The 25,503-nt window shown below is 32.1% G+C and overlaps 1 protein-coding gene across 1 annotated transcript; it reads right to left on the bottom strand.

The window, feature by feature from the left end:
- Positions 1-3,285: 3,285 nt before the first annotated feature.
- On the bottom strand, positions 3,286-20,909 carry LOC139851463 (uncharacterized). Its single transcript, XM_071840511.1, has 14 exons — positions 20,888-20,909; positions 20,037-20,234; positions 19,679-19,736; positions 19,437-19,616; positions 17,633-17,782; positions 6,485-6,530; positions 5,730-5,834; positions 5,519-5,631; positions 5,320-5,398; positions 5,150-5,178; positions 4,467-4,560; positions 4,278-4,367; positions 3,990-4,179; positions 3,286-3,862 (listed from the first exon to the last, which is right to left on the bottom strand). Exons 1-14 carry the CDS (start codon positions 20,907-20,909, stop codon positions 3,465-3,467), a joined length of 1,752 nt encoding a protein of 583 aa, XP_071696612.1. The 3' UTR covers positions 3,286-3,464.
- Positions 20,910-25,503: the final 4,594 nt, after the last annotated feature.

Here is a 25,503-nt window from a genome sequence, read left to right as displayed (position 1 = left end):
ATGTAAACAGATTTTAGCGTACCAACATCGAAGGGACATTTATTACATGTCACAACATAATTCCACATCAAAACCGTCAATTTAAACAGGTTTTAGCAAAACAACATCGAAGGGACATTTTTCTTACAAGCCACTATACAAATCCAAATTAAAACCGTCGATAACTTCTAAAAAAAATTTGACAAACCAACACCGGAGGGACTTATGTGTACATGCCACTACATAAACCCAACATCAAAACCGTCAATCTAAACGGGAGTTAGCAAACCAACATCCAAGTGACATTATTTTGCAAGCCACGACAGAAAAACCCACATCAAAACCGTCAATTCATACAGATTTTAAGAAACCAACATTGAAAGATTTTACTAACCAACATCAAAGACACATAAACCCACATCAAAACAGTCAATTTCAACATATTTTAGCAAACCAACACGGAAGAGACTTTTTTTTCAAGCTACAACACAAATTCACATAAAAACCGTCAATTTAAACTGATTTTGACAAACCAACACCGAAGGGACTTATTTGAACAGACCACGAGATAACCCACATCAAAACCGTCATTTTATACAAACTATGGCAAACCAGGCATCGAAGGGGCAATTTTTTACAAGCCGCGACATAATCCCACATCATAAACCATCAATTCATAACATCGAAGGGACATGTTTTTTACAAGGCGCGACATAATCCCACATCAGAAACCGTCAGTTCATAAAGATTTTAGCATAATATCATCGACGGGACATTTTTTACAAGCCGCGACATAATCCCACATCATAAACCATCAATTCATAGAGATTTTAGCATACCAACATCGAAGGGACATGTTTTTACAAGGCAACATCGAAGGGACATTTTTTTTTAAGGAACGACATAATCCAACATCATAAACCGTCAATTCATAGAGATTTTAGCATACCAACATCGAAGGGACATTTATTTAAAAGCCATGACATAATCTCACATCATAAACCGTCAATTCATAGAGATTTTAGCATACTAACATCGACGGGACATTTTTTACAAGCCGAAGGGACATCGAAGGGACATTTTTTTACAAAACCATCATAAACCGTCAATTTTAGAGATTTTAGCATACCAACATCCAAGGGACGTTTTTTACAACCCACGACATAATCCCACATCATAAACCGTCAATTCGTAGAGATTTTAGCATACTAAGATCGAAGGGACATTTTTTACAAACCGTGACATAATCCCATCATAAACCGTCAATTCATAGAGATTTGAGCATACCAACATCGAAGACATTTTTTACATGTCACAACATAAATCCACATCAAAACCATCAATTTAAAAAGGTTTTTGCAAACCAACATCGAAAGGACATTTTTTTATAAGCCACTATATAAATGCAAATCAAAACAGTCAATAATTTTAAATCCAATTTTGACAGGCCACGACTTAAACCCATATCAAAACCAGGCATCGAAGGGACATTTTTTTTTATAACCCACGAAATAATACCACATCATAAACCGTCATTTAAAGAGATTTTAGCATACCAACATCGAAGGAACAATTTTTACAAACGAAGTCAAAAAACCCCGTACCAAAACCGTCGATGTAAACAAATTTTAGCATGCCAACATCGAAGTAACATTTTTTTACTTGCCACAATATAAATCCACATCTAAAACCGTAAAATTAAAAATGCTTTAGCAAACTAACATCAAAGGAGAAAATGTTTACAAACCACATCATAAACCCACACCAAAAAACTCAATTTTTAAACAGATTTTAGCAAACCAACATCAAAGAGAATCGGTCTCAAGAATAGCGGCCTCAAGAAAACCCTAACCAACAAATGTACACTTCAGATTACATATAAAATAAAGAATTAGTGATTCAATTAAAAAGAATCGGTCTCGTGTTTTACAAGACATAAAGAGTAACCAAATCAATTCTAAGGGTTTCAACTGCATACCGTAATAATTGTGACCACCATTATCGGACTTTAAAGAGCACATAAGAAATCAAGAAACAGCAACGGCGATCATGAATGGTGGTTCCGTCGGCTCTCAGCGCCAGACAGCGAAAAATCTACAGATCATGAAATATAAAACGGTAAGAACAAATATGGTGGTGGTGGTGGTGGTGGTGGTGGTGGCGCAGTTACGGTGTCAACACGTTATGGACGCGATGGTGGTGTTTTTACAGTCGCAGCATATGACCGTTTTAGGGTTTTACAAATATACTCGTTTTTATTTATGTGGAAAGCGTGTCGGTGGAAAGCGTGGTTTCTAAGCAGCTTATTATTTTTATTTTCTCTGAAACAATCCAATTTCATAAAAACAATTGGGGATTTTTATAACAAAGACGAAGTATTTATAATATCTGTTAATTATTATTTATTTGAAAAATAAAAATAAAAATTTAATTATAGCAACAAAAAAATCTAAAAAAGTTACAGTAATTATAATATCTCTTAGTTGTGTTTATAGATTAATCCTCCGAATTAATTAGTTAATGTTGTCTTAGTGGAGTAACGAGTGTTTGGAAAACTTTATTCAAATTTTAACATTTTTTATTTAGCATCGGGTCTTTGTTTAAATGTAAGGAAATCGCACTTATCTGGTTTAATGGCAACGGAGAAAGCTATCGAAGTCATGGCAAGGCCGGTCGCAAGTAAGATTTAAGGAATCACTCGTCATATTTTCATATATTTCCAATGATTTTCCGTCGAGAAGTTTTTAAAATGGTATGTATAATTAAAGAAGCAACAAGTAGTCCACAACACTCATTTATTCCATACTTGGAATATGGTTAATATATCAATAAACCACATGATCACATCGATGAAAGTTATGTCATCTGCCTATTGATATATCATGTTTAATGAACCGGACTATAAGGTTGAGGTTAAGCTTATTGGTATCCCCAAACCAAAAAAGGTAGATCAAGAAAAGTTCATGGTGATGAGCTAAGAACATTCAATCTAAACGGTTTTAAGCTTTTCCTTGGCGGGTTCGTGTTGCTTAGGTTTGGTAGTTAATGCAATGTTTCACTAAAAAAGCTTCTTTATGACGTCGCATCTCTACTTGACAAAAAAACATTGAGTAGACTATAACTACTCAACTATGGCTGATTAATTTTGAGGGAGTACATTATCATCAATATGAAACTTCATAGGCCAGTTACAAAAAAGAAAAAAACGGGGTTTTTTCTGGGGTAGTGATATTTCCAAGTTTCTTTTTGATAGATTCATAATTATTTTAGACTATATTCCAACAATACACTCAAAATATTTCTAACATAAAAAATTGCCCAATGCATCATTAAGGGTATTACAGGTATTTTAAGTGTATCTATCAATTTGGTGAGTGAATATATCATCACCCTTTTTTTCTGGCTCAACCATTCCACATATTTTTAGATGAATACAAAATCCCAAAACTAACTATTTTATCAAAATTGTCAAAATGAGCATCTTTCTATAACCCCCCTGTGAGCAAATTGAAGAATGCATCTTCTTTCTTATTATTAACACTACTATCACTTGGCTTATTAAGAAGCCCTGTATTATTTGTTTTCGGAGCTTCAGGTATCTTCACAGATATGAAAGCCACTTTCTTTTTCTGTTCAGACTTCGGTTGAGGAGGATCTAAGAGAACCACCGAACTCGAACTTGGTAACTGTTCGTGTTCTTCGGTCTTGATGGAAGGATCTTGAACACCCGAATGATCTTTCGAGTCATTTTGATCATTGACTTCTTTGCAATCACTAGTGGGACCCTCCATTGAAGAAGGATTATCTATGGTGATGGTAGTAGTGTCTTCTACATTGTCTTTTACGGATGCCTCGTCCATCAATATATCCTCCGGTTTATTGTCTTACAAAAACAAATCATTTATATTGTGAGTTTCTCCAGATACAAACAACGAATGACCAACAAGACTGATGTACTTAAACCAAAGGTTAATTGAATACAAACGTTTTACATAATATTACATACTTACCTCCAAGAACAACTTCAATACTTTGATACTCTACTGTAGATACACTTTGACAAATAACATCATCGGTTATTGTCTCTGGTTTTTTACTTTCGGGTTCACTCTTCCTCTCAAGTAAAATAAACTTGTCAGTTTCCCATACACACTCCAAAAAAATAGTTTCTTCAATTTTTGGGTAATATTCCCTGAAGACCTGGAAATTATTTACACAAATAGACAGTTGTATAAGCCTAATTAACAAGAATGAGACAGATTAAGAGGCTAATTTAACATATAGAAGTGAAAAAATGCCTCAATTCCTTGTTGATTTAGTTTGATCGACTGCTGCTTTTGGGATAAAGAGGAAACCATGTTGAATACTGAAACAACATCGACTAATATCTGCTCGAGAAATGAAATAGGCTTAACATAATATCACAATCATGATCATGATCATGATCATAATGATAACAACAATCAAAATATTGAAGTAGTCCTTACTTGTTGAGTCAAAACTCGAAGGCGTGCAAGCAAAGCCAACACAGTCATACAAAATCCCACAAAAAAGGATCGAGCAAGCAAAGTAGATATCTCACTGTCAGCGTCAAGGAGATAAAACACGAAAATATGTAATTAAAGATCATAAACAATATAAACTTAACCAAAAGAGGGGGAAATCATAAACTTTAGCTTGAGACAAAGAAAACTGTATTACAGGTGGCACTTCTTGCCCATTTAAATATGAATGGGTCAAATTCAGTTGTGGCTTCTAAAAGGAGAGTGAATCACATGGGTTGAAAGTCACCCAAATTATAATTTCAATGTTTACACAATCCTATACAGTCTTATTCTAGGGAAAAAATAGATTTATTATATATTGAACAACATAATTTCACGATTCATGTTAACTCGTTAACTATTTATAAGAAGGTAACAAAATGGACTAAAGATGTTTGTGAGTCAACCCAACCCAACCCAACCCGTTTTAATATATACTGAAAACAACCCATTTGAACCTGAACATGTTCTGACCTTGGAAACCCTTCCCAAATTTCCTATCAGCAAAAGAGATGACAACACCCCATTAAGAAGCATGCATGCTAAACAAGCAAAGTTTAACGATACACGAAACCTAATGACTAAAAACCACCATAAAACTAATGTGTATTCGAGAGGAAGGATACATAGCAGTCTTAAGCATTGGCTCGACCATCTGCAAGAAAAAAGACAGACAGTATATTATACACCCTATGAGTTGAATGTTACGTATAAACAACTAAAAACATATGTGTTTAACTTCAAGTAGCTATCACGAGACATATAAATGAAATTGTCTCCAGGCGTAAAAAATCACCTGTGAAAGTAGACGTGCAGCACCCTGAAGTCGCACCAGAAAATTATATTTGCCACCATAACATTTTCTTCTCTTCAAACTACAAAACATTAATACATAATTATACATAATTAAACCAACAGCTACATTCAACCACATTCAAACACAAAGTAAGAATGTAAGATGCAACCACATTTCATATGAATGGTTCTTATTATACCTTTCCAATAGCTGCACCTTTTGCTTTGGTCGATTCCCGTTAATAACAAGAAAACATGAGTTAACGAGTTCAACCAAATTGGTCGACTGAAGAAGCTTACAGTCTCTCCTCACCTACATAACAAGAAACAAAAAAAAAAGGCATGCAACATATCAGCAAATCACCTAAAATGGGGCCTTGGTTCACTGATAATCAAACAAAATAACTATACCTTCGATAGGTACTGGAAATACGAGCTTCTTCGATGCTGGTTTTTATTTTTGTGAACGATTCTATCAAGCACTCCTACTTCTGACTGAAGTTGAACAATGAAAGACTGCAATCGTGCTTCAATCGTTTCAACCTCAGGATTCATATTCTCAAACTGTTCAAAAAGATGTGATCAACAACATCTACCTAACTACTAAATCTACCGCAATGAACTCTAGATTAATACATGTTACAACAGTCTAAACATAGAGAAAATTAATATTATCTTTTTGAACCACCAATAACATTATCATGGAAACCTAGCTTTCTTAAAGCATAAAATTGACCAATTTTGTTAGTCATGTGGTCATGCCAAATTCATGGAATTTAGGATAAAGTTAATCAAGAATAACTTGACATTGAGCACATGTGATAACTTGCAGTCAATTACTAATACCTGAATAATATGCAAAAACGGTGCCTAAAAAGCCCTAAATGTATTAATCACTTTGGCATAATAATCACATTTATAACAGAGACAAAGCTAACGAATGGGTTATACCTAAATTAACAACCTAAGCACTAAAACTATGCAAGTTAAATTGTAACTAAATTAACACTTACTTTATTAAAATGCAAAAACAGTGCCTAAAAAGCCCTAAATATATCATTCACTTTGGCATAATCACATTTCTAACAAACGGGTTATACCTAAATCAACAACTTGAGCACTAAAACTGTGCAATTTATAGATATTTTAACTAAATTAACACTTACTTGATTAATTACTGTATAAGAAACAAATCTTTTTCCCTCTATGTCTCTGCAACGAAATCGGTATCAAGAAACCGAATTAGATTATAAGCAATAAAACTTGAGCACTACGATTTGAAATTTCTGCAACCGGTCGTGAAAACAAACTTTGCAGAGCAAGCGAGGGTGGGCGTGGGGTTTAGCCGAGCAAGCAGGAGGTTCTAGTTTTTCTTTAAAAAAATGTATCGAGGAATAATATGATGTTTGGTAATTTAGGTGTGGTGATTAGCACGATAATCGACCACTAATTTGGAATTTTTTGCTGGGCCCACCTAATTATAGATAGGCCCATCTAATTTAATTTTATCGCTAGCCCAGTAATTTTGTAAAGTGGGTCAAGCTAATTTAATTTTAGGCTCTGTTACGATTTTTTGTAATAAAAGAAAGAAAAAAAATACGAGAAATGAAAATGAAGTAAGTTGATTTGTGGTGGCCATGATAATGACGGTGAGAGATGCATTGTGATTTGTAGGGCTAAGTCAGATGTGGAAAGATGTGATTTTAGATTTTGTTATAGATATAGATAGATGTCAGACTATTTTTAAGTTTGGATACTCTCTTTTTTTTTTTTTTTTTTGGAAAGCAACCAAATTTATTATTGATAGACAAATTTTACAAGGGGTCATGTGAGGGCATGTTTAGGGGTGTTCGTTCGGTCGGTTTATGGTTTACGTGGTTTATTTGGTTTTCAAAAATATTTTTGAAAACCAATAACTGAACCAAGTTTGACAAAATCAAACCAATCCAACCAAATAAGATATCGGTTTACATGGTTCGGTTTCAATTTAACCAATTTAAAACTCATTGATAAGAAAGTTTGTAGTTTTATATCTTTTTGAGAATAACAAACATATTTTATTGATTAAACTATAAGTATAGGCGGTTTCAATTTTATAGCATATGAATATGCAAAAAATAAATGAAATATTTAATATTAATATATATATATATATATATATATATATATATATATATATATATATATATATATTGTCACGCCCCCAAAATGGACCAGGGGTAATTGTGACCAATCATATCATAACACAGTTGTATAAGCGAGAACGACTCTAAATGAGACGTTTTATTTATTAAATAAACAGCGGAAGCATTATTCAAAGTTTTACATCATAAGAGTACAGTAAATGGAAAATGTCTTAAACAAAATGATAAATATGAATGATGGACTCCATGCAAGCAGCAAAACATACATCAATCATCTAGTAGCAAGTAGCAGCTAGCTCAATCATCACCTGAGACAAAACACGCTTAAAGTGTCAACCAAAAAGGTTGAGTGAAATTCATAGGTTTATAAATAATATCCAAAGTTTTAGACCACAAGATTTAGTTTAAAGTTGATTGATATAGAAATATCAATCTAAAAGTGTTGCTGCATTTTGTAATATCGCTACTAAACAAGTTTACCCTATGACACCTTGTACTGTCAGTGTCGTGGAATCATTATTATGTAACCAAAGACCAACGGTCGAATGGTTAGAGACGTTACTCTCAATAGGCCTACTCACAATAATTAAGTTTGCATTTAAACGTAGCAATTGACGATATTACGGTAGGGATTTAGCATGAATCAAAGCATGACAGCATAGTTAACAATTTAGTACTTGTGTCTAAGTGTAAAACAGTTATAAAGCAAGCATGTGTCTCACCCCAAAAGTTGTAAAACAGTTATGAAACATTAAAAAGTGGGGCTATGAAGTTCACCTTAGTAGCACACGAAAGAATTGAACGGAAGGACGTGACCAAGATCTCAACCTAGAGATAGAACGTATGATCAGACATTGCCTAACAGATAATATTATATAGTACGATATTGATAGTAATGGTTCACTAAAGAATTTCCATTTTCAGAAGGTTACTATTTATGAAAAGTTTCCACTTATAGTAATTTTTCAATTTTAGAAAGTTCGGGTTAATCTTTAGCAAGATGTTGTACAACTCTACTCAAACTTCGTTGCTATCAAATAAGTCAGGAATGACCAGATGTAACCCGGGGCCCAGGATTCTTGACCAGAATCTAATTCATGGCATTCGAGATCCACAAGCTTACCCATAAATGGCAACCTAGACATCATTCACTTACGACCGTGAGTAGCGATGAAGTTCACATGAATTATACATTATCTTTGATTAACCTTCACTTTAGGTGTATACACACAACGAATTATTAATGTACTTAATAATTATATATGTGATAATATAACCTAAGTTTTATTTAATATTTAGTTATTATACCTTAGTATGTCTTATATATATTAAATATAATTACCTTTAAATAAATACCTAAATTACTTCAAAAATAATAGTGTTTTATTAATCGAACATTATTCAAAAATGTCTAAATAATAAATTAAATATCTAAAAATTACATACATAATTTTTATAGTCTTAGTTAATCATATAGATTAGTAGAAAAATTTAAGAAAATGTTTTTATTATATTTTTATATTTATTTTTATTTTTACCCTTAATGTATTCACAAAACAATTTTAATTCTACATAATTACTAAATAAACCCAAATAATTATTTTTATAATATTTATAAGTTTCTATCAGTCTAATAACCTGTAGAAAAATATTTAAAATTTTTTTTTATTATTATTTTATATTTATTCTTAATTTACCTTCGAATTACATAATAATAGAGTTTAATTATATAATAAATACCAATTCGACCCAAGTAATTATTTTTATAATTTTTTCAGATCTATATAAGTTTTAAAAACTCAGAAAAAAATTATATATATTTTATTTTTGGTTAAAAGTATTTATTATGAATTTTACATTGTTTTTACGTTTAAACACTACATAATTCGTATTTAATTATAAATAATATTCCATAAATTATCAAAATTATTTTTATGCATCATAACACTTATAATACTAATTATAACATATAAACATAATTAATTTCAAATTTTACAAAGAATATACGATAAATATAAATATAAATGACAATATTGAAAAAAAAATTAATAAAAATAGAAAGTACCTCAAATTTTCTTCAAGGTTTTGAGAGAATAACTTAAGTTTTTGTATTTGGCAAGAAAAAATGAATGAGGAGCCATGTATTTATAGGTAAAAAATGGTTGGTGAAAAGAAAAAAAAATAATAAAATAAAGGTGCCAATTTTGACAAAATAATAAAAACATGTTAAAAATGTTTTTAATAAGTTTTTGTTTTTGAAAATATTTAGTCAAAATTCATGGGCTCATTATTTAATTTATAAAAAAAAATCTTATTTCTTTTTATTTTTATTTTTATTTTTTTATAAGCTAAAAATATATATAATGATTAAAATAACTTATCATTTAATTAATAATTATGTTACATATAGTTTTAAATATAATACGCATTAATATTAACTAAAGTTATTTTATATAATTAGTGTAAACTTTAGTTAACAAAAAGTGTCGACTAAAAATAAATATTTGATCAATGTCAAATTTAATTATATATTACGTATGGATAACAACCCTATAGTCAAATTAGTCAATTCAGGCAAGGAAATATGAGGGTTGTTATAGTACCTACCCGTTAAAAGAAATTTCGTCCCGAAATTTAGTTGTTGCCATTAATCGGTGTTGTTCGTACATAGATGAGGATATTTACGTTTTATTTGGTTTTCACGTTCCCAGGTATGCTCGGGGCCTTGCGTGAATTCCAACGGATAAAATATTGTTCTGTTTCAAGAATTAAAATCATACAAACCATAATTTCTACAAGTTCTTCTACGAAGTGCATTTTATTATTAATACGGAGATCATTCAAAATGATGATGTTATACAAGTCATTTCAGTAAATTGGATATATAAAATGTGTTATGAATAATATCGAGCTCATTTAAACCTTGAGCGTTTATGCCACCACGCTAGGGTAGACAAAATAGAAAGGAGTTCATGAAAATCATAGTCGTGAAATTTGATAGAGATTGTCATTCTTTACAACAAGAATGATGAATATGAGTTGAAAATATTGTTTTATCAACATTGGGTAATATGGATAAAACGGTTCGATTATAGGAAGAGTATAAATGAAGTTATCTTAAAAGTTTAAAATAAGGAAATATCAGTTTGCCTTAACTTTTGACATAATTAAAGGTGATTTCCGGAATTCAAGGGATTTAAAGGAAATCTTTATAATCTGTATAAGATTTGATTCTCCGGTAATTAAGAAAATTAAAATTGCCTTGATTGTTGTGTCTAGAATTTTGCTATAAATTAGCTTCTTTTGTTTCATTATCTTCACCACTTCTATACTTTCTTTCTCGATTCATACTTCCAAAGATTGTGAAAATGCTCCATCCAGTTCTTATCCTGGATATTTTTCTGACTATCGTTTCTGTCATTCTTCTTTTTCATTTACCCCCAGAGGAATCTGTTTACTTCTACAATTACCTTGGGGTTATAGTGTTTTTAATTCTCCCGTGTCTTTATGTTGCTATACGCATTGATATACACGGTTTGTAATTTCCGTGTTGTTATCGGGCTTTATATTTTCCCTTATATGTCGGAGCTCTATGCTCTTGTTTTTCCTTCCCGACTTCAAGTCAAGCGAATAATGGTCTAGAATTCGTAGGTATGGAGTTTTAAATGATCATAATATACAAAGCAGAAGGAAAGGTAATAGCACGATTTGATTTGTCAAATTACTAGAATTACTAAGGATAGAACTATCAAGAATATATGTTCTTGATATGTTCAGAGGTTAAGTAGAATGTAAAAGTCATGTAACATGGCAAATGATGATTATAAAGTCTATGAATCATCATCTTCCATTAAAAATTTAGCATGACTTACTGTAATATAATCACGTTGGCCTGACATCATTATATTATACTAACTCATGCTTCAATTCCCAACACTACCCCAAATCATTCAAAATTTAAACTTGTATGTTATAGAAATATGGAAACTAAAACAGTTTCCTTTATTATGTAACACAGAAAGTGCGAAGTGATAAATAATTTCGGACAAGAGTAGTTATGAATGTATCTTCAGAAATATGGAGGATATTTATAACGAAAGATACGATGATATCTTAGAATTTTCTAAGATCAAATGATAACGAGAAAAATTCTTCTGTAAGGATTTAGAATGCGTAAGGAGATCTTTTGTGATTTTCATCAGAAATCGAATCATCTAGATTCTTTGATTACAGGTTTAATCCTTGTGATTTGTCCACGGTCTCCTTCTTGGTTTGCTCAATCCGTTTTTCAGCACCAAATTTTCTATCGAGCGTTCCCAATACCCCATTCTTTATCATCAAACTCCTGGCCATTTAGGCCATCTACAATTTTGCTGTTTCCTCTGCATTTAATGCAGCCATATTTGAATCGTCGGTTATCAATCTGAGATGGTTTCAAGAAATTTCATTTTTAGATGATTGAATGCTGATTGTGATCGTCAAGATTCAAAGGATGTTTTCAAAAATTTTGAATTTGAAGTGTTTAAGCGTAAGATGCATCCATCAATGGATCTAACAGTTGACGAAGAAATGTTTGTGATTTTCAAAAGTAAGGAATGGTAAGTTCGGTGGTTTGATCTGATAATTCATCATAGAATACGAATGAATATAATTCATGAATGTAGTGATCTTTAAGAAGATAACACTTGCTAAAGTTTTACTTAAATTCCGATATGTCAAAATCAGAATATGTATTTAAATTTGTATGAAAATGGTTGTTCTTTAGTGAACGGATACATATGTGGATGTAAGTAGTATAGTTAATGACTGTTGAATCAGAATTGAAGAATGTACGGTGTAACATATTAATGTGAGATATAAATATTTCTCGGGTATTACCTACCCGTTAAAATATTTTCACCGTCAACAGTTTGTACAACAGAATATTTAATTACAATCTTTATGAAAATATACGTACATATATATTTTCTTTCAGATGTAATCATGGATTTAATGAGTTAATATAATATTAAACTCATTTGATTTACAGTTGAAATGAGAATTAATAATCTCCAAAACCTTAGAGATTTAATAATTGTCGCGAAATATTTCGCTAATGAAGTTATGAATCAATACTTCATCGTTCATTGTTATTGATATATCTCGGTATATGATGTTGGTGCTCGTGGATTTCTTGTGAAATTCACAAGGCACGAATAATGTTTTCTAGAAAGTTTTGAGTACATCGAAAATGGAAGTGTAAAATCAAACATGTATTTGAATAATACACTTGATTTATTATGAAAATGGAGTTTAGTGTGCTGAAGCAGTGATTAACGATTGTTAAGTCATTAACGAAGGATGTACATCATAGCATATTAGTGATATGAATTATCCGAGTAGTATTTACTAGTTAAGATTCACACGTAATAGCTTAGTACGAAAATATTATTATTGTTCCAAACCATATATATATAAAGTATACATATATAATTCTTCAGAAAGAATGAGTCAATACATCTTAACTCATTATTACTAATATTCCTTGGTATCTATGGGGCGTATGATGTTAATGTTTGAGGTACTGAGTGTGATGTTGAGGCGTGGAATGCAGATGTTGTTGTTGGTGAAGCTGATGCTGTTGGCGGTGATGCTGATGGTACTGGTGGTGCTGGTTATGCTGCTGGTGCTGCTGCTGGTGCTCGTAGGTTTTGCACCATATTTTCCAAAGCCACTACTCGAGCGCGAAGCTCGTTGACTTCTTCTATTATTCCGGGATGATTGGCGGTTGGGACAAGGGGATGAATAAGATCTGAAATTCTAGATATTATATATTCGTGACGGGATATCCTGGAAATGAGGGTGAAAATAGTGTTCCGAACGGGTTCGCCGGTAAGTGCTTCAGGTTCTTCGCCAATAGGGCAATGTGGTGGGTGAAAAGGATCACCTTCTTCACTTCTCTATTGATTAAGTAGACTACGAACACACCCCCAATTCATCCAGAAAAGGTGATGACTAATTGGTTGGTTCATTCCGGTTACGCTGCCATTAGAGCTTGAGGAGTTCAAGGAATCAAGTGAGAAATCCATATTATCTTATCGGAATAAGGGTTTTTGTTATAAGATGAGTGTTGAATATTGAATGATATATTTGTCTTCTTGATATACGTATATATAGCAAAAAGATTTCCGTAATTTACGGAGGAAATTTAGAAAAAGTGTTAGACAAAGTCTATTAAGATAGATATGATAAGATATAATAAGATATGATGTGTCTATACTCCAATAATAGCAGTATGACGTGTCGAGATCATAAAATGATAAGTATGTAATCTGATAATCTTTTGATTAAAGACTTTCAATTTGTAATGGCCTATTCAGGTCTACGGCTTGAGCTATAGGATCCTTTAAATCGATAATCCAAACCCTTCTATTCTAGAGTTTCGTAGACGCCATCCGTCAAGAAAATTCAATGATAAAAAAATAACGAGAAATCAAAGATTTAAAAGTAATGAATATGAGTAGTGATGACATTATAATGTCTTTGAGATAACTCAATGACATTTTCCGGTTCACAAACCGATGCATAAAGGCATAAAGCATATAGGTACGTGATATAACAAGGAGGTTATATACGTTTGAGTATGAATAGTAACAAATATAGGAGTTTCAAAAATCATGGATAACATTTCATATAATACATATGTAATACACAAAACTATGATAGATGACATAGGAATGTCGAGAACGGTGTCGCATTTAAATGTGGTGGCGGAATTGAATAGTACTTAGGAAAGTGAGCAGAGTTCTTAGGTTGGCTCGGCATTCTAAGATAAGTAAAGTTTCTAAAGTATAGTGTAGCATTTAACAGTTTAAGGCAACAATTAAAGGCACTATAGTCAAGGAAAGTTGTAGTCCTACATTGCTAAGGTACCTAATTGTATAAGGCACACATAAAATGCAATCCTAGTTCTCTACATCAGCCTGCTCTGATACCAATCTGTCACGCCCCCAAAATGGACAAGGGATAATTGTGACCAATCATATCATAACACAGTTGTATAAGCGAGAACGACTCTAAATGAGACGTTTTATTTATTAAATAAACAGCAGAAGCATTATTCAAAGTTTTACATCATAAGAGTACAGTAAATGGAAAATGTCTTAAACAAAATGATAAATATGAATGATGGACTCCATGCAAGCAGCAAAGCATACATCAATCATCTAGTAGCAAGTAGCAGCTAGCTCAATCATCACCTGAGACAAAACACACTTAAAGTGTCAACCAAAAAGGTTGAGTGAAATTCATAGGTTTATAAATAATATCCAAAGTTTTAGACCACAAGATTTAGTTTAAAGTTGATTGATATAGAAATATCAATCTAAAAGTGTTGCTGCATTTTTGTAATATCGCTACTAAACAAGTTTACCCTATGACACCTTGTACTGTCAGTGTCGTGGAATCATTATTATGTAACCAAAGACCAACGGTCGAATGGTTAGAGACGTTACTCTCAATAGGCCTACTCGCAATAATTAAGTTTGCATTTAAACGTAGCAATTGACGATATTACGGTAGGGATTTAGCATGAATCAAAGCATGACAGCATAGTTAACAATTTAGTACTTGTGTCTAAGTGTAAAACAGTTATAAAGCAAGCATGTGTCTCACCCCAAAAGTTGTAAAACAGTTATGAAACAGTAAAAAGTGGGGCTATGAAGTTCACCTTAGTAGAACATGAAAGAATTGAACGGAAGGACGTGACCAAGATCTCAACCTAGAGATAGAACGTATGATCAGACATTGCCTAACAGACAATATTATATAGTACTATATTGATAGTAATGGTTCACTAAAGAATTTCCATTTTCAGAAGGTTACTATTTATGGAAAGTTTCCACTTATAGTAATTTTCCAATTTTAGAAAGTTCGGGTTAATCTTTAGCAAGATGTTGTACAACTCTACTCAAACTTCGTTGCTATCAAATAAGTCAGGAATGACCAGATGTAACCCGGGGCTCAGGATTCTTGACCAGAATCTAAGTCATGGCATTCGGGATCCACAAGCTTACCCATAAATGGCAACATAGACATCATTCACTTACGACCGTGAGTAGCGATGAAGTTCACATGAATTATACATTATCTTTGATTAACCTTCACTTTAGGTGTATACACACAACAAATTATTAATGTACTTAATAATTATATATGTGATAATATAACCTAAGTTTTATTTAATATTTAGTTATTATACCTTAGTATGTCTTATATATATTAAATATAATTACCTTTAAATAAATACCTAAATTACTTCAAAAATAATAGTGTTTTATTAATCGAACATTATTCAAAAATGTCTAAATAATAAATTAAATATCTAAAAATTACATACATAATTTTTATAATCTTAGTTAATCATATATATTAGTAGAAAAATTTAAGAAAACATTTTTATTATATTTTTGTATTTATTTTTGTTTTTACCCTTAATGTATTCACAAAAACATTTTAATTCTACATAATTACTAAATAAACCCAAATAATTATTTTTATAATTTTTATAAGTTTCTATCAGTCTAATAACCTGTAGAAAAATATATAAAAAAATATTTTTTATTATTTTATATTTATTCTTAATTTACCTTCGAATTACATAATAATAGAGTTTAATTATATAATAAATACCAATTAAACCCAAGTAATTATTTTTATAATTTTTTCAGATCTATATAAGTTTTAAAAACTCAGAAAAAAATTATATATATTTTATTTTTGGTTAAAAGTATTTATTACGAATTTTACATTATTTTTATATTTAAACACTACATAATTCGTATTTAATTATAAATAATATTCCATAAATTATCAAAATTATTTTTATGATTCATAACACTTATAATACTAATTATAACATATAAACATAATTAATTTTGAATTTTACAAAGAATATACAATAAATATAAATATAAATGATAATATTGAAAAAAATTAATAAAAATAGAAAGTACCTCAAATTTTCTTCAAGATTTTGAGAGAATAACTTAAGTTTTTGTGTTTGGCAAGAAAAAATGAATTAGGAGCCATGTATTTATAGGTAAAAAATGGTTGGTGAAAAGAAAAAAAAAATAATAAAATAAAGGTGCCAATTTTGACAAAATAATAAAAACATGTTAAAATGTTTTTAATAAGTTTTTGTTTTTGAAAATATTTAGTCAAAATTCATGGGCTCATTATTTAATTTATAAAAATAATCTTATTTCTTTTTATTTTTATTTTTTTATAAGCTAAAAATATATATAATGATTAAAATAACTTATCATTTAATTGATAATTATGTTACATATAGTTTTAAATATAATACGCATTAATATTAACTAAAGTTATTTTATATAATTAGTGTAAACTTTAGTTAACAAAAAGTGTCGACTAAAAATAAATATTTGATCAATGTCAAATTTAATTATATATTACGTATGGATAACAACCCTATAGTCAAATTAATCAATTCAGGCATGGAAATATGAGGGTTGTTATATATATATATATATATATATATATATATATATATATATATATATATATATATATATATATATATATATCATTGATAGTAGTATCTTTCGGTTTTTTGGTTTGAAACCAAAAGTTTATTTTACAAACCAAATCCAAACCGAAAACCGTTAATATTTTAGGGTGAAACCAAAAAACCAGACCAAAACCAAATAAGTCAACCCACTTTAACCAAATTGATTTGGTTTAGTCGATTTCGTGGACAAAACCATTTAATACACACCCCTAGGCATGCTACCCATGACAAACATTATGTTACACAGAAACTTACATAGCTTCGCTAAGGACCATGTATACTAGTACATAATTAATGTGACTAATCGATTAACCATGGTCATCGAATGTGGATGGATTTATGAGCCATTAACTCCAAGCGATCATTAACTTTCTTGATCTTTTTAAAATTCATTCGAACGATTTGAGTTGAAGTTCATTTAACGCTATAGGACCGTTTCCTCTCGACTTATGAAAAATGATGTTGTTTCGGTTACGCCAAATAATGTATCCACATATCCATTCGATTGCTTGCCAAAGAGTTGATTTTTGAGGATTATGTGAATCATTGAGACTTACTTTGAACATTTCGTCTGAACTTGAGTACGTCGATCGACTTACATTCCACCATCGAAAAACCCGGGACCATAGATCTTTTGCGAAAGAACAATGAAGTAGTGTGTGTTAGACTGTTTCTTTGTCATTGTCACACACCGGACCGAGTCTAAATCCACCACTCTTTTGTCAAGCTCAACACGAACCGGGATCCATCTTTGTTTAGCACGCCATATAAAGACACTACTTTTTGAGGGAGAAGATTTAGTCGTGCAGTTTCGTTTATGGAGATGTGGTACTATTTTATTTAGTTTTTTATGATCTATACGGGTTGTTTTATTTTAAAGTGTCAAACGATTTTGAAGATTCGCTAAACGATACGTAAGAATAAGGGAGGTGATACTCATACACCCAGTTTTGATCCATACACATTTTTGATCATAAAACTTACAATTATATTCCTAAATTTATTTAGGGAGTTGAACTTTCATTATTGTAAGTAAAAGTATAATAGTAACTTAGATGTGTATAGATTAAAACTTGGTGTGTGAGTATCGTCTCCATAAGAATAAAAGTCATTTAAGAGTCTAGAAGTGAGTTACCTATTTTGAGTTTTTAACTCAACTAATAATAATAACAATAATAAACTTAGTATTAAGAGTCTAGATGTGAGTTACCTATTTTGAGTAACCTATTTTAAGAGTCTAAATGTAAGTTACCATTGTAAGTTAACTATTTTGAATTTTATCTACTTTAACTTTATTTATTTATTTTTTTTGAAAAGCAATTTATTAATAAGACGAAATTTACAACAACTAGCTTAGTGCCCGCGAATTCGCGGGGCTACTTTATTGGATTAAACGGGTATTGGTTTTACGTGAGTAAATGTGATTAATTTTTTTATTTTGCATGTGTTGTAGTAACCTCGATATTGAGATAATATTTCTATATAATTATTGAGCAAAGTAGAACCAAAAAACGCATATCTACAGGTACAAAAGAATCGTTGTAGCTTTATATAACATATGATTGTTTGATTACAGAGCAAATTGAATTATCAGAATAATTATATCTTATATATTATTTGTTAGTTTGTTATGAGATTGTAATACGGAGTACTCGGGCTTGTCTATTTTCCAGAGATCTTTAATCGTACTATGATATTTGACTAAAAGACCCGTAAATTCACGGGTTTAAGGTTTAAAAAAAGTTTAAAAAGATATACATTATCACAAAATTCAACTTGATTAATCAAGATATAGTATAACTTAGAGAATCTCAATCCCGTAATTACCATTACTAAGTATACATACATTTTAAAAATATCCTATAATTATAAAAGAAGAAATCATATAGGCTATGACAAACACCTAAAATAATCAAATATGCATACGTTTTAAAAATATCCTAAAATAATCAGTTAATTGATATCTTCTTTTATTTATTATTTTAATTTAATTTTAATGATTTATTCTTTTATAATTTAGGTGTTTGTCATAGCCTATATGTCGAGATCTACTTCTAAAATTCTAAAATATAACCAAAAGAAAAGAATAGATATGAGATTAAAACATGAAATCTCAATAAATTTATAAAGAATCCACTCATTCCATATATTTCCCAGTCTCTAAAGAGTTGCTTTTGAATGACACAACATGTTAAAGCCTAATTCAAAGTTCGTTGACCCAAAACATGTTAAAGCCTAATAGAATGTTTAATAAACATTCAAACATTCTCAGACAATCAAGTTTTTTCATCACTTGTCCTCTTAAATTCCTTATCACTAAATCTTAAATAAAGCTAGTATATTAGATTAGCTTAGCTGGTAGCTAAATCTTAAAAAGAGAAGAGTGCAAGTTCAAATACACACTTCCGTTGCATCTGGTCTAACAAATTCAGTAGCAGCATCACCAACATCTTTAATAGTTTCCACATAGATTTTGTTATTTTAGCTTCAGATTCAGCAGCTCTTACGACCATCTTCACCAAATCAGATACGATCACATCAATGATAATTATATGCCTCTTTATGGCTAGTAGAAATATGATTCTATTTCACATAAAAAAACTACTTTGTAAGCTATAAGGGTTGTACCACAATACAATATGCACCTGAACACTTGTTTCATAACCATCACCAGAAGAAAAGAGTATGTGACATCTAAATGGCCTACACAACAAAGGGAACTAATATTCAAAATAGTTGAGACAATCAACTTAATTCTGGTATAACATTGTAAAATGCAACTGTATACAAAGTCATTATTAATCCAAAGAAGACACATAAAAATTGATATCTAATTGATTAGTCTGAGCGAAAAACTATTTGAAAACTAAATTCACAAAGATGACTCACCCAACGAACAAATCAACAAAACTCAAAAAAGCATGATGACTAACCCAATTAACCACACAATTGGCCTTCATAGATAAATGAAAAAAGGCATGTGCTCTAATCAACCCAACTTACCATATCCATTACTCATTATCTTATGAGTTCGCTCATTCCACAAGGCCTTCATACATATGAGAAATCCAAAAAAACTAAAGTTGCCCAAGTTGACCTGAAATGAAGTACAAATAGAAGCCAATTTAATCAGCTTACAATTAAACAATGGCATTAACTTATCAACCCCATGCCACTCAGCAAACTTATGATTTGTTGATCCTGAGTCAATAAAATACGGAACTTATGTAGCATTACGGTTATCCACCACACCATTTCACTGGCTTGCTCAACATTTTCTACATTTTCATAATCGAGGTTATCATTATCTTTAAGGAACTTTCAGATTCATGCCCATTCAGTAACCAATATTCAATTTTTTGATCAGTTACTCAAACCACCCGACCCGCCCATTTTACCATATTTAATAGTAAGTTCTACTTTGATCATTGCTTACTGGAGCTCATAAACAAATCCATTATGATAATCATGATCAAGTTTTGAAGCATAACTACTTATACTTAAAACATTTCATTATCACTCTCTTTGGACCCAATCCACATCTTAAATCTTGAACTTGATCTAGAATCATTTCCTCATTAATTGTGGTTCTAATACTAACACTTGAGCTACATGAACCAACACTTATGGTCTGAACTTTTTGAGCTGAATTTATATAGGTACTAAAGGTTAAGCTTGTAACAGAACTACAACTACTATTATTACTACATACCCATTTGATTTTTTTTAATAAAACATACCCATTTGACCCATTTGACCCATTTATAATAAAACATACTTGTTTGGACTCATTTAACTTTTATTTATCATTTTAATTTAACCACATGGCTTGACCCATCTATAATAAAACATACCTGTTGTGAAGCTTGGTTTCATGTTTTCCCGAGAAAGAAGAATTGAACGTTATATGCAGATCAAACAAATGCAGGTCTACTGTTCTAGAGTTTGCGAAATGGAAGTATCCAAGATAATTTGATATCGTTTTAACATCAAAACCACACCTAGATGTATAGTCCAAAATTACCTGTTTATAAAGGTAAAACATTAGCATTTCATAGTATTAAAGCTTTTTTATAAAAAACTTTGAGGATATGTAGTGTTAGTTTGCTTACCGGAAACAAAGAAATATTGATAAAAGTATGTTAGTATACAGTTATCGGCAAAAGTTCAGTACACTCCGGTAAGTTATTTAGTTTTCTACTGTATGCTAATGCCTAAGTTGTTTAAAGCTCTTAATATAGTTGTCCGTACGAATCTCACATCACAAATCCGCGAAGCACAACAAGAAGCCATGAAACAAGAGAATGTTGATGTTGAATTACTCAAAGGGATGGATAAGAAGTTTGACATCAAGGAGGACGGAACTCGGTACTTTGCTAACCGGATTTGGGTACCAAAGTTTAGTGGATTGAGAGAACTAGTGTTAGAGGAAGCACACAAGTCGAGATACTCAATTCATCCGGGATCAGATAAGATGTACCAAGATTTGAAGGCATTTTATTGGTGGCCGAACTTGAAAGCTGACATTGCTACTAATGTCGGGAAGTGCTTGACTTACGCTAAAGTCAAGGCTGAGCATCAGAAGCCATCAGGATTATTGATTCAACCAGAGATTCCCCAGTGGAAGTGGGAAGGTATTTCCATGGACTTCATTACGAAACTGCCGAGAACGGCGGGAGGTCACGATACTATTTGGGTTATCGTGGATCGTCTCACTAAGTCCGCACACTTCTTACCGATAAGGGAAACTGATAAAATGGAAAAGTTGGCTCAGATCTACATTAAGGAAGTCGTCTCTAGGCATGGAGTGCCTATATCCATTATATCCGACCGCGACAGCAGATTTACTTTCAGGTTTTGGCAATCCTTACAGAAAGCAATGGGGACCCGTTTAGATATGAGTACAGCATATCACCCCCAGACGGATGGCCAGAGCGAACGAACTATTCAGACTTTTGAGGACATGTTGAGAGCATGTGTCATTGATTTCGAAAACGGATGGGATAAGTATTTACCACTAGCTGAGTTCTCATGCAATAACAGCTACCATGCGAGCATCAAAGCTACACCTTTCGAAGCGTTGTATGGAAGGAAGTGTAGATCTCCCGTTTGTTGGAGCGAGTTGGGAGATAGTCAGTTGACAGGCCCTGAGATTATTCAGGAGACAACTGAGAAAGTTCTACAGATTCAGGAATGATTGAGAATGGCTCGAATTCGTCAAAAGAGTTACGTCAATGTTAGACGAAAGGACATAGAGTTCCAAGTTGGTGACAAAGTTATGCTTAAGGTATCACCTTGGAAGGGTGTCGTACGATTTGGGAAACGAGGAAAACTGAGTCCTAGATATGTTGGACCGTTAGAGATAACTGAGAGAGTTAGACCGGTAGCTTACAGATTGGAACTACCACAAGCACTCAGCGGTATTCATGACGTTTTTCATGTGTCCAATCTAAAGAATGCCTAGCCGAAGATAATTTGATTATTCCTTTGTGTTTTAGTTTATATAAAGTGTACTACTGTATTCCTAGTGAAAAGTTACGCAATTTAGACTAAAGATTTGCATCGAAAGATTATGTAATGCTCCCGATATGATAAAACGAAGTTTTGATTTGTAAAGTATGATGAATCTGTTTTTAAGTTTACATAAAAATTGCTAGAACGAATTAGGAATTGATTTAGACTTTGAGCTTCTGGAATATGTTATTCTAAGTGTTCCTTGACATGTTTAATTTGTATGCGAACTTGCGAGAACGTGATTTTCCATGAGTTATATGCTTATCTTTGTGATGTGTTCGATTGATGTTCAAAAACTGGAGAGTCTGTAATGTTTTGCAAAACTGTACGAATTGGCTAAAGCAATGCTTCTGATTATTTTATCACTAAAATATTCAGATATTTTGAGATTACACCAATTGTCCGTTCGTCAAAATCTATTTTCTATATTTTATGAAAAATGTTTAAAAACTGACGCGCAAGCAGAAAGTTCTGTAACGAACCTGAACTTGATCCTTTCTGATTCCTGACTTTTAATTATCGTATGAGACCCTGGCCGGACTTTTTGGAATTGATTTTAAGTCTATTTATGATCTGGAGTTTTCCATGTTTATGTGAATTTTGTACTATGAGATAATATGCTAGGTATGCTACGTGTTCATGGATTTGGTGCACAACGATAAACTGAAATTGTGAAAATGATTATTCATGACCTAAAACGTATTGTATGACTTAGGTTTGACATGTTTACCAATATTTGACATGAACCTACTGATGTTAACTTTAGTTGACCTCATTGACCCACTTTGACTTTCGGTTTGACTTCGGTTGACTTTGTTTGACTTGCATGATATAGTTGACTTTTACTTTGAAACGCGTCGAGTCGAGCAATAAGATAACGTACACTATGAAACCACACTTATTTAAGATACATATATTAACCAACCTACATACGTATACTTAGGTTGCATTACTCGGCTATAAACCATACAATTTATTTGTTCACTTTTCATTCCGAGCTTATTCAAAGGTGAGTCTACAGTCCCGCTTTTTACATGTTTTCAGGGATGAGAACACACGCTGTTATATTTACAGTTTAAATATTTTATATTGACATGAGTACTACATATATGCATACTGAGTTTGTACACAAAGCCTCTAGCTTGAATACTTTTAATACCATTGGTAAGCACAATTTAGATGGACGGATCCATTAGGTTGACAACCTCACCCACTATAAAAGCAGTGGTGCATTTATTTTGAACATTAAATACATTTGAACAAGTGTATAACATTTTAGGAGGTAAAGGCGGGTATAGTGACTTCTATACTCGGGTTAATGCTAGTATTCAGGTGCTCGGTGTATGCAGCGATAGAATCTCATGGATAAGGAAACTAAACTATTTTTCTGATAACTGTTTTTCAGATACTATACAACGTTATTTAAACTGTGGTTTACGAGCAAATGAGATAAAACTTGATAGGGTGTTATCTACAAATGATTGAAATTTGACATGGTAGTGTCAACAAACTTTTGAAACGAGCAACAGTGTTGTCTAAAAACTTTAACATTAAACTTTGGTGGTCTTTTACTAGTAAACGTTTTCGAAATGTTATTTCTTAAACATACTGTATTGTTTACCTAAAACCTGTAGATTCACTCAACATTATTGTTGACCCATTTTGCGTGTTTTATTTTCAGGTATTAATTGCTTCCGCTGTAGAATATTGCTATTACGTAGAAGTCAAGTCAAGCACTGGGGCCAGAGTTAACATTCCATTAAAGGGATTTGACGGGGTGTTACATTTGGAATCAGAGCTGTGGCTATAGGGAACTAGGATACATTAGTGTGTCTAACCGTAGGGCGCATTAGTGAAGTCTAGTCTATAGCTGTGTGTCTTGGATGACTTTTATACACCATACCTGCACTATTTGCTTCACAATGCTACACGTAGGGCTACACATTACACCACATACATATACGCCTTATACCATGCAACATGGACTTGGACTAAATATACTATATCACGAAACACATACGTACACACGAAGCCATATTTAACTAAACTAATTTGACCATGTCATCTTGAACTTATGGAGTGATGTCGAATGGATATGTGAGATAGCGTAATGTAATGACCGGGATTACATTAAGGTGACTCATATAGAAGTTCCGACATCGTAAAATAAGGAATTGAGAGCGATTCAAGTAGGTTACTTGGATAAACACCGTTGTGAACACAAACTGTATAACCTTAAATAGGAGTAGAGACTTACACTGTGGAAACTAATTGTTATTATAACCTATAAGTAACTTGTAAGCATGACACCACTCCTCACCACTCGACACTTCCTGCCACCACCGATCACCACCCGTTACTATAAAGACACTACTTAAACATACTCGTCATCTCATACCACTACTCAGTACTGTTTATTGCTGCTAACTACTACTCCACGCTGCCTCTGACTGCTAGTCATGATTGATCACTACTTCTCACTGCTTGTCGATACTAAATACTACTTAACTGCTACTCTTTGCTACTTGCTACTACTCAATACTACTCATAACTGCTTACCACTACTAAGTAATACTCGACACTACCAACACCTCTGCGTTTTACTACTCGCTAATGTGCATCACAACTCATTTCTGATACGTCTTTAGAGGAGAAATTCCCGATAACCGCCCGCACAATACGTAGTAGATATTGTCCACTCGATTACGAACTTACCTATCATTCAGCCATCCGCCGTCCATGATTTTGTTTTCCAACATGAGCCTACCGACTGAAGACCATTATGCCTTATTGGGTGCATTAGGGTACATGTGCATATACTTATGATGTGAGCATGCTATCTAACAACTTATACGTCACTACTATCATCACTGCTTATCACAACCCATCGCTACTTATCGCTAACGCCACCACTCATTGCTACTAGTAATACTACCCATTACCATATCCCTCATCA

This window comes from Rutidosis leptorrhynchoides, chromosome 1 (assembly GCF_046630445.1).
Source record: "Rutidosis leptorrhynchoides isolate AG116_Rl617_1_P2 chromosome 1, CSIRO_AGI_Rlap_v1, whole genome shotgun sequence".
Lineage (NCBI taxonomy): Eukaryota > Viridiplantae > Streptophyta > Magnoliopsida > Asterales > Asteraceae > Rutidosis > Rutidosis leptorrhynchoides.
The sequence above is the reverse complement of the archived record's forward strand: the minus strand, read 5'-3'. Positions and strand labels throughout refer to the sequence as shown.